This window comes from Priapulus caudatus, unplaced genomic scaffold (genome assembly GCF_000485595.1).
Source record: "Priapulus caudatus unplaced genomic scaffold, Priapulus_caudatus-5.0.1 Scaffold112, whole genome shotgun sequence".
Classification (NCBI taxonomy): domain Eukaryota; kingdom Metazoa; phylum Priapulida; class Priapulimorpha; order Priapulimorphida; family Priapulidae; genus Priapulus; species Priapulus caudatus.
The window spans coordinates 56,091-67,792 of NW_014577173.1; the positions used below are offsets into that span (position 1 = coordinate 56,091).

Sequence of the window (11,702 nt, forward strand, 5' to 3'; positions counted from 1 at the left end):
GAGAGAGAGAAAGAGAGAGAGATGGTAGAAAGAGAGAAAGAGAGAGAGAGAGAGAGAGAGAGAGAGAGAAAGAGAGAGAGATGGTAGAAAGAGAGAAAGAGAGAGAGAGAGAGAGAGAGAGAGAGAGAGAGAGAGAGAGAGAGTGCATATGGAGTATACATCCTCATCCTAGCCAATGTTTGGCGCATGTGTGACGCCCCTCTGTCCCCGCCTCCGCAGCGCCTGCATCGTCCGTACCATATCTGTCACTCCCAAGATTTATCAACCCTTCATCTCAGTGCTCCACGCTGTTTCCACTTTCGATTTTACTTAAATTAAATAAACTAAATTAAGTAGCTAGGTGGGCACTTTATAGTACATCGATAATGGCTCTGCATACATATCAATTGTATCAAAATCGTATCTATACACATACATGTTTATTGACACGCTTGTGGCGTATATTGTTATATTGCTTATACAGTACCGGAACATGAACATTGGACTTTGCTAGTGCGAGTTCCTTTTTGCTGCATTATAACCAATAGCTCAATGGATCAACAAGCTGTCGCACATTACGACACAGTCGGGCATATGTTTTACATATAAACACCGTCGTCAACATCTTTAATAGCGCATACACGCGAAAGCATGCATGACAACTCATGAGAATCGACTGTATAGTTAACATTGTGTAATGGCGTTTCAGACGCTTCCTTCGTGGCGACATCATGCATATAACCGCGGTTTATCACCCATTATTAAATTTGGCTAATTATTTTTTATAATTATTATCCATAATTTTTTTAGTTATTCATCCGTTGCTCTAGCCGCTGGTGTTAGTGATAATTCACGGAAACACATGCTTGCGCACTGTACTTGCGCATAATACACCGATACGAAGTTGTTCGGAGTTGTAAAGCATAGTAAGCTACGTACGCATATTATATACGTGAATATATTATTATAACAGCTTGTTTGCGCTCGTCGCTTCATCCCATACTGATTCCCACGGGCGTGAATACGTAAACGTTGTGCATGTGCCATACATAAACCGCGTTGACATGTCCAAAGTTAATTAATGCTCTCTCTCTCTGTCTCTCCATATATATATATATATATATTATTATTTATATACAATTATAATACAATATATATATTCGTGGGTGTCGTGTGTGTGTGTTGCGTGGCGATTTAGCCGTGCTGTGCGGGAGTGCTGTCGTGGGTGTGTGTGTGTGCATGTGCCGTGCGTGACGGTAGGGTAGCCGTGCGTGTGCGTGTGTGTGTGTGCGCGGTGCGGTCTGGCGTGCTGTGTGGTGCTGTGTGTTGGTGTGTGTCGTTGCGCGCGTGTTGTGTGTGTGTGTCGTTTCGTGGCTGTGTGTGTGTGTGTGTGTGTTGTGTGTGTGTGTGCGTGTGCGTACGTGTCTGTGCGTGCGAGGTGTCTCGCGCGCCCACGCGTGTGTTCTAAATAATTCCAACTTTGAGATGATCAACATTATACATATCCTTGAACTTTCAACGCCGCAGGCACAGGTTTCACGTGCGGAAGCGACGGTGGAGGTTCGCTGGCTCGTGCGTAAAAGACCTTACATTCCAAGCGATCCTTGATAGCCCATTTAAGCGCTTCCACACACCCAGCAGACTCTCGCTGGACTCTGCCACCATCTGACCGGCGATGGCAAGTGTGCGTTAACCTGTCTATTGGACGGCCGTATTTCCGCACATTTGTAGCATGACGTCATTTCCGCATTTGTTATCGACAATCGTCACAATATTACCGGTTGAATATTTAGCGAATGGAGAGAAGAGGTTGCATGAAATTCCAGCTGAATAGTGAAAAGAGTAAGGGAGTACAGGCGATTTTAGGACTCACGCGTGGAGCAGCTCGAGAGCGGGGTTCTGCGGCGTCGCGAGACTGTGGTTTAATGGGTTTCTCTTACGTCGTTCCTTCTAGCGGATTTTTGCGTCGTGTTATTGAACCTCGCTCATCCTTAACCTCAAAATGCCAAGGCTGGAAATCAGTTCAATCAGGCTGCCTCGAGGCCATTCAGCAAGGATCCAGTGGTGTGCCTGCGAGGGTAACCGCCAGATGCGGATGTAGTGGTTGCACAAATATGAATAATAATAGCCCACTATGAACACACGCACACACAAACACACATAACACACACGCACGCACGCACGCACGCACGACTACGCAGCGCACTTGCGCGGCGACACACGCACATCACACAGACACACACACACACACACACACACACACACACCACACATGCACCAATCACACACACACCACTCTCTCTCTCTCTCTCTCCTCGCTCTCTCTCGTCTCTCGTCTCTCTTCTCTTCTCTCTCTCTCTGCTCTCTCTTTCTCTCTCTTCTCTCTGCGGTTTTTTTTGTCCCTCTCGTTTGTCTGGTTTGTCATTGTCCGCCCGATCCGCCGTCCGTTCGTGCCGCCGTCCGTCTGTCCGGTCTGTCCGTCAGTCCGGCTGTCGTCCTGCCTTCCGTCTGTCGGCTTCCGCCGGCCTGTCCGTCTGTCCGTCTGTCGTATGTTCTGTCCGTCTTCCCCTCTCGCTTTCTCTCTCTTCTCTCTCTCTCTCTCTCTTTCTCTCTCCTTCTCTCTATCTCTCTCTCTCTCTCTTCTTCTCTCAACTAGCTCTCTCTCTATACGTGAACGCAGCAACAATGAGATAACGGCAGCGTCGCCGTTCTTCTTCTTCACCTACAGGTGGACATCGGGCCGGCGATCCGTGAATGGTTCGCCGACATGTTCAGGCAGAACGAAACGTGCTGTTCAACGTCGACGACGACGTCGTCGTTCTGTCGGCTGTACGTCAGCGACAGCAAGCACTACCAGCACTGCTTCGACTGCTCCGGGCCGTGGGTGGTGTGCGCCCCCTGCTGGCTGCTATCCGCTCCCTGCTACTTGGTGCGTGTGTGCAGTGATCGTAGCTATATATATATATATATATATAACACTTTTCAGGTGATAACCACGTACCTTGTTCACTTTTCCGAAACTTGCTACTGAACAGGATTGTATATGGATATGTCAGGTGTCAGGTCAGGTCGGCCAGGTCAATCTGTTACTGGTAACATGTAACCCAGTACTACCTGCCGCATGGTGGCTGTAGGAGTGGCGCCCACAGATCCACTATAGAAATCGACAAGATTATGAGTACACAATGCAAAAGCACCAGGGTTAAAGCCCCTGAGTCTTCGTCCATGACTAATTTGCCAAAGTTGGTTTCTGCTAACACGCATGCCGGGTCGGTCCTCAAGCTTCTGGGACGGTCCAAGCCTGATAGTGACAAAGGAGAGATGGACAGATTCGTTCGTCGCAAGTTACCTAGCTGTCATCATTAGTACTTTCAACACCCAGACGCCAAGATCTACTGCAAAGAAAGAAGAACTAGCGCATGAAGCACAAGACTACGGCATTGACATCATCGGCCTCCAGAAACACCGCATTGAACACGCCGATACGCTACTACAATAGACCTCTATCACTGGTTATACTTTAGTAACCTCTTCAGCATGGAGGAACGCGCGAAATGCTGCAACTGGCGGAGTAGGCTTCCTTATTTCACCAAGGGCCTTGAAATCCTGTCGCTCCGTTGTAAGCTACAATGGAGCGTACAATCAAGATAACTCTACACGGCAACCCACTGACAACAGCACTGTGCTGTTATAGCCCTCACAATGAATACCAAGAAGAGAATGTTGATAAATTCTACCAGAAACTTTCAACCATAGTCTACGCAATTCCAGCTCACAATCTACTAATATTAGGTGGGGATCTCAATGCCCAACTAGGGTCTTCAGACGCTCTATTTACGTGTGCAGGCGAAACCAATGGAAATGGGAGGCACGTAAAAGATTTTATGGAGTAACACAGCCTTGTTGCCACCAACACAAGGTTTCAGAACCGCAAGAGTAAGCTTTGGACCCATCGCCGTCCAAATGGTCAGCTTGTTCAACTAGATCACATCCTGGTAAGAAAGAAATGGGTCAACTCTATTAAAAACTCCAGAGCCCACAACTCTTTTGAAGGTATTCAATCGGACCATCGCATCGTCTCATGTTGATGCCAGATCAGTTACCACAAAAGCAAATCACCAGCTAAAGATCCTATGAAGAGCATCGACTGGAAAAGTGTTATGAGAGATGACAACCTCTGTGAGTAATTCACGGTAGCAGTTCACAACAAATTCTGCATCCTGCGCGAGGAACTAGAAGATCACAACAACACCTCAACTGTGTATGATGCCTGGATCCCTGCCAACAAGGAGACTGCTCTTTAAATGCTTCCCAAGAAAAGAAAGAATGATGCCGCAATAGCCACCAGCGGCAAAGTCAACACAGCCAGAGAAACCTTGAAGAAAGCTTCAATAAAGCACAATGCTAGACCCACCAGAAATACTTGCAGAAGCCTTGAATATGCTAAAGCTGCTTTTTATCAAGCTTACACCGAGGTCTTGGAAGCCCACGTGAAGTCCAAGACTGACGAATTTTTGAAGGATGCACAAGACCTGCTAACTTCTCTCGAGGATGCTTTAGCAAAGGTCGGTCTATTTCTTAATGCCAAGAAAACAGAATATACAACAGTAAATGAGAATGCTGAGAATCTACCAATCTTTTCCAAGGATGGCTCACAGCTAAATGCAGTTAGAGACTTTAAATAGCTAGGGTCTTATGTAACTGACTTCAAGAAGAACTTCACGACACGCAAAGGCCAAGCCTGGAATGCATGTAACAGGCTGCAGCACATCTGGCAGTCTCACATTCCAAGATGTACCAAACTTGCATTCTTTAGAGCTTGCGTAGAGAACATACTCTTATATGGATCAGAGACGTGGACCATGAAGAAGGTCCTGCAGGACCGGCTTCATGGCACATATACTCGGCTTCGTATGAGAGTTCAGAACATCAGCTGGCGGGAACACAAAACAAAAGCAGAGATCTATGGAGACATACCACCCATTTCTACCATTGTAGCTCGTCGCAGAACACGTTTTGCTGGTCACTGTTTTTGTGCCAAAGACCAAATCATATCTGATGTGATCTGCTTGAGACTGCCTTGCCTAACCAGAGGAAGACGGCCACTGAACTACATTGACTGCATTGCAAGGAATATCCAGCATGACATAGCGGACATGCAGACACTGATGATGGACGAATATTCATGGCATGGCATTGTGAACTCTATCTCGGATGCGTCCGCTGAGTAGTAGTAGTAGTATATAATATATTAATATATAACCGATGTATATATATATAATAACTAAATTATATTTCCAGGTGTTAACAAGTTAAAATGCATTTTCACACGCCTCTTCTTTACTACACAGCTACACAGATATTATTCGTGCGTTGACGTCATGCATGTGGTCAAGTGCCCGGTTGTACTCAGAACAGGACTTGAGGATGGCACAATTGGGGAACACTTTTCAGGTGATAACCACGTACCTTGTTCATTTCTCCGAAGCTTGCTACTGAACAGGATTGTATACGGATATGTCCTTTATAGGCGCTACTTATCCATAACTACACACATCCATTCTGATCTTATATATAATTTCATATGTGATGATAGACTTGATACATCGTATATTTTTAATGTTGCAACCCGCTGCTCCCCGATGACGTGTAGTGCATCTGTCAGGACAAATTTAGGCAACTTCGGTGCAACATTAATTTACATAGCAGCGTCTGTGCCGGCGTGCTGCGTGTCACTTACAGGGAGTGTCGTTGGCAGGTACCACCGATGAAGTATATCAGCCTCCCGATCGACCAGCAACGATGGACCTCTCCGAACTGTCAGACATTTCGTTAAACAATCTGGATGATTAGCGCTATGTGAGCGCACAGCGAAGGCAGCGTGTAGTTTCCAAGAAGCTTACACACGAAGCTTATACCAATTTTGTAATTGTACAGATTAGATTAAAGTTATGTTATACGTAATGAAGAATGTAGAGTGTGACGCGGAGTGACAGATTATGTATGTGGTACAAAATGACTGCATATTTTTTATTACGGTTAAAGCAAATCGATTACAATGATATTTACTAATGATTTCGCAAATAATGCTCAATCAATTGTTTTATTGTTTCGTGGTTGTCGAAAGCCATGAACATATTACTATACTTATATATTTTATAGTATTTATATAAGTAATATCCTCCCATAGTCAAGAATTTGCGAAATATTGATGGTATCAGGAGTGAATAAAACCAAACATATTTTATTTTTATTCACTCGTGACTGTATCCGACACGGCATGTCATATATGAAGTAATTAGGAAATTCAATTACTTCACGCTATATTTTATATCCACGTAAACCTAATTATGACATTGGCGCTTGTCCTGCTAATGTTTTTTAATCCGATTGTAATTAACCAGCGTTGCGTCATTTGCATTAGCTTTTTTAATCAAAACTGTTATGAATGCAGAGAGTATATGTAAAGTATAGCTCATAGCTAGGGTCTATGTCTCCCTGGGTAGGCCTACTGCCGGAACGTACTATGGTAACTATCTGATATGGTTAGGGTTAGGGAGTAGGCGTAGGCGTAGGTGACATATATGTACCTGAGGTAACTATCTGATATGGTTAGGGTTAGGGAGTAGGCGTAGGCGACTTCCTAGACTCGTTAGTGGAGTAGGCGAGGTACGGTAGGCGAAGTAGATAGTTACCAGGGTACGTTCCGGCAGTACCCAGGGAGACATAGACTCTCTCAGCCAAAGTATATGTGTAGAGGGAGTTGTATTGTTGACGTAGATTATTTCCACTCACTACGGCCAGACCAAGAACTATGTATGATTGAGTGGCTATTAATTTAGCAATTGCTGTACGGAACAAAGCTTATCTTGCCACTAGATGTCGCTCATGTGTATAAATCACAACGAGAACGGTGGTCGCGCCAGTCGCGCGGATCGAGAGACTAGCGTAGCTCGGCAGGGTGACCCAATGCCGTACACAATAGAACGCCATCGTTATTATCATAACCAAACAGTATTTAAGACATTACGTAGAACGCGAACAATGCACGGACCAAAATTGTTACAAATAAAACCGTCAAAACGAGTGATTTATGTTTCACGCTGTCTCGCTAAAAGTAGATTGATGTGGTTTCCAAAATCCCATGCGATTCTCACACCGTCGACGAAGGTAGTGCGCTTATATTGTCATGCTGCTACTGCAGTCTGTAAACACACAAGTCGAGGCAGACACGCGCGCCGGTTAGAGGAGGGAAGGTTGGCAAGCGAAAGTGTTTTTCTCGCTGCTACCGTTTCGGAATCATGCCGGGTTATAGTTACAAGTTCTTGGAGTCCATACCGAGAGCGTTCACATGTCTCATCTGCCACTTACCTGCCAAGGATCCTGTCAAAATCACAACATGCGGGCACCGGTTCTGCGACAGTTGCTTACAAGAGTTTCTGAGGTAAGCGCGTTTCAGTCTACACCCGTAAACGATGATCGATCCACAGATTGTGGTTATAATTATTAATCCAGGCCTGTTAATTAATTGCGCCCAATATTTTTAATATTGTTTTTATTGTTATATATAATATCATGGGTTAATAATGACAAACCTTTGTCATTGTTAACCCCTGATAATATCAGTCAAATGTTTGATTACGATTTAACGTATATTGGTACCTATATATTGCAATGTATGTATATTAAAATTTTACTATGCCTTACAATTGTCTTAATTAGTATAACTGTTCAAACCCCTTTATCAGTACCGCCACGATTCACTGTAAGTGTAATTAAGGAGCACTAGTATGGGGCTAACATGTGTTCGCTGGGCAACTCGCCTGCGCTAGCTGTGTTTATGTAAATGTCGGTTACGATGAGATAATGCCGGACATGTGTGAGTGATTGTGGACGCTCGTGTAAACGGGCAAGGGTTGACGCATGAGTGGACGTCCGGTATTTCTAAGGCGCATACATAGCGTACAACGATCAGGGCAGACACGTTTACTTCTAGCCTATAGCAACATTGTGCAACGTTCAGCTGTGGCCGCCGTGCGCGGTTAACGTCCGAAACATGGTAATTTTATCAAGCCTTTGTGTGTGATGCAATATTCTTCATCAGTTTCAGGTAAATCTGTTGTACTGGCCGCACAAATAACAATGTTCTCGACAGAGTTATGACATGTGAAAGTGTCGGTAAATGGCGGCGCTGAATCATAACACACTAAAAGTATAAATTTCACACTTGCGCTGCATGTAACACGTTTGTAACCTCGGTCATGCGCGTGCGTGTGCGCTGCGGGCGCCGTGTGTGTGGTGTGCGTCTGCGAGTCCGATGTGTGGCATTTGTGTGCGTGCGCTGCGCGCGTTTGCGTTGTTGTCTGCGCATTCCGTGGGCAGAAGATTGCTTGGTTGTGCGCGTTGGTGCAGTTGTGCGTGTGCGTGTTGTGCAGCTGTGTGTGCCTGTGCCCGTGCGTGTGCGTGCGTGTGTCGTATGGCGCGTGCGCGCGCTCCGTACGTTGTATCGTTGGTGCGGTGCGCGTCGTCGCGTGGCGTGTAGAGAGCAATTCTCTACATCTTCGCATCTTCCATTTTCTCCACGCTGCTTGCCTTTCGCCAGCCCCTTTCCCTTCCTCACCGCACTCCCCGCACCTCTCGCCATGCAACCTCCCTCTCCCAACCTCTCTACCCCCGCATCGTTCCTTTCCACACATCATATTTCTTCTTCCGCATCCCTCCTTCCCCTAATTTCTTTCTTTCTCGAACCTCGCGCTCAACACACCCTTCCCCCGCACCTCCACTTTCGCACACTTTCTCCTCGCATCTTTCCTCCCAACATCTCTCTCTCTCTCTTTTTCTCTCTCTCTCTCTCGGCACCTCCCCTGCCCCACACCTCTCCCTCAGCACCTTCTTCCTCGTTAACTCTCTCCTCCACGCTCTCCCTCATCCATCCACAGTATTCCCTTCTCTCGAGTTCTCCTTTTTCCCAATATTTCCTCTCCGCTACCTCCCCCTCTTCCAACAGTTCCGCTCCCGCCCTTTCCTTCGCATAATTTCCTCCTCCCCGCACCTCCCCGGGCACCTGTCGTACCTGGGCCCCGCTGTGCAGCGTAGGACAGCGTGTTGAACCAACCATGGGCAGCCGTGGTTCTGCAGTCCTCATCTGTCAATCGGTCGGGCGGGCCTCATCACCGGACGCTCCGGTGATTCTCTATGCTGCGCTGCGATCCCTATAATCCCGCGAATTTAAGTGGAGGAATAAGTTGTCGGCTGTGAAGGCTGGCAGTCGTAAAACGGCCTGGGCGGGGTCGCGTGTGCGGGGTGCGGTGTCGGCGCACGTGATCGATCGTACTTCCCAATATCTTTCTCGCTAAATCTCTTCTCTCTCTCTCTCTCTCTCTTCTCCTCTCTCTCTCTCTCATCTCTCTCTCTCCTCAGTTGCTTCTCTCTCCTCATCTCTCATCTCCACGCGACTCTCTCTTCTTCTCTCCTCTCTCTCTCTTTTCTTTCTCTTTCTTCTCGCTCTTCTCCTTCTCTTTAGCTCTCTCTCTATTCTCTTTCTCTCTCTTCTCTCTCTCTCTCTCCTCTCTCTCTCTCTCCCTCTCAATTCTCTATTGCCTCGCTTCTCTCTCTTTCCTCTTCTGCTCTCTTTCTTACTTTTTTCTCTCTTTTTCACATTTCTATTTGCTCTCTCTCTCTCTCCTTCCTCTCGCTTTCTTTTCTCTTTCTCTCTCGCTCTCTCCTTCTCCTTTGCTCTCTCTCTCTCTCGTTCTCTCTCTTCTCTCTCTCTCTCTCTCTCTCTCTCTTTCTTCTTTCTTTCTCTCTTCTTGGCTTTCTCTTTACTCTCATCGCTCTTTGCTCTCTCTTCTCTCTCTCTCTCTCATCTCTTTTCTCTCTCTCTCTCTCTCTCTTTCTCTCTTGCCTCTCTCTCTCTCAATTTCTTTTTGCTCTCTCTCTCTCTTATCTCTCTCTTTCTCTCTCTTTGCGCTCTCTCTCTTTCTATTTCTCGCTCTTTGCGCTCTCTCTCTTTCTCTTTCTCTCTCGCTCTCTCTCTCTTTCTCTTTTTCTCTCTCTCTCAATCTCTCACACACGTTCGCCCGCTTTCGTTCTCTTTCTCACGCCCACTCTTTTTCTTCCTCCCCCTCGCTCTTTCACCCTTCCTTTCTTTCTCACTCCCCTATCATTTCCCGCTCTCTCCCTCTCTCCTTCACACTCGCCGTGGTTCTCGCCGCGCTTCGTCGTTCTCTTTCTCACTCCCACTCGTTTTTCATCTTTCTCTCGCTCTATCTCCACTCTCTCACTCTCTCACTCTCCCTGGCCCTGCGTGTTTGTTGTGTGTGTGTGTGCGCGCGCGCGCGTGCGTGCGTGCGTGCGTGCGTGCGTGCGTGCGTGCTCTTCAGGGCGCTGGCACGGAGCTCGCAGGACGCAGGGGGAGTCCAGCGTATAACGTCACGGTCGTGTCACCCGTGTGCTAGGCGCAAGCAGAGTCAACGGCCGGATAAATCACACGGGCCGTCGTGCACGGCAACTGGCAGGACAAATATTGGGCCACCATCTGCGCCCGAATCCTTTCACTGCTTCTTGCATGCGTAATGCGCCCAGGGTTTCGTTAGCGCTCATGCAGCTGCCGATGTCGCCTGCATGTGCGCGGCTCTCTCCCCGGTGCTCACTTTGATTCAGTGTTGGCTCCGGAGTTCACACGCGGGCGAATTCGTCGGACAGATGTCGCCGGCGGCGCTGTGTCTCCGCAATGGTTATTGAAATTCCCGCTGTGATTAACGTTTCGGCATAAAAAAAAATGTACGGCATCCAGCCAGGGTTTTGTCGACTGGCGCAGCAACAATAACACGCGTTTGGATGGCGAAAAAAGAGGCAATGTGTTCATGTAATGATGATGCCACCGTTCTTCGCTGCATGTATAACTCTTTTGGCGGGTGTAAGGCGATATATACCTGTGTGTGTGTTTCACACGACATGTGGGGTTGTAACTCTACGTGCACATGGGTGTGTAACTCTAACTGTTGGTGTAATACTCTACACATATGCGAGGTACTCTACCTGCGGATGTCTAACCTGTCTTGACAAGTTGTGATTGTGTAGCCGTACCTTTGGGTGTAATACTCTACCTGTAGTTGTGTAACCCTATATCTGTGGGTGTAATATTGTGAGTGTGTAACTCTACCTATGCGTTTCTAACTCTGCCTGCGTGCATGTAACTCTACATGTGGGAATGTATATAACTCACCCGTAGGTGTACGCACGTATAATTCTACATGTGTGGATGTGTGCCCCAACCTGCGAATGCCTACATCTACACGTGGGCGTGTACCCGGTTACAAGTTGACGTGTAACTCTAGGTATGGATTAAGTATATAACTCGGGGTTTATAACTCCTGCAGGCCCGTGTTTATAACCACGCCGCTCTGAAATCCGCGCTGGGGTGTATACTGCGCACAGAATCCTCGTGTTGTCTTCCACGCTGCGCGTTCTTTAACGAAGTTCTTACGTCCACTGGACCGTGTTCGCCTGGCATCTTGTCTCGGCAAAGCCGGAGATTTAAAGCCCCTGCCCTAAGGTGTTCTGCCGCGCCGTCCAAACAGACAGCTCGTACAAATTGATCGGCGCCGGGCTGTTGCAGCAGGAGCCGGCTTGCCGCCGCAGGTGTCCTTGCCGTGACTGCGCTGCCACGTCTCAAACCGTATGCAATCATGATCAATATATCTATATCTATATATATATAT

General features: G+C 47.2%; 1 protein-coding gene across 1 annotated transcript in view; it reads left to right on the forward strand.

Moving 5' to 3' along the window:
* Nucleotides 1–5,827, forward strand: part of LOC106805403 — a 6,481-nt gene extending 654 nt beyond the window's left edge. The window contains exons 2-3 of the mRNA XM_014806976.1: nt 5,331–5,433; nt 5,738–5,827. Coding sequence (XP_014662462.1) covers nt 5,331–5,433; nt 5,738–5,815 — 181 coding nt within the window. The 3' untranslated portion in view covers nt 5,816–5,827. The remainder of the gene's footprint in view (nt 1–5,330; nt 5,434–5,737) is intronic.
* Nucleotides 5,828–11,702: the final 5,875 nt, after the last annotated feature.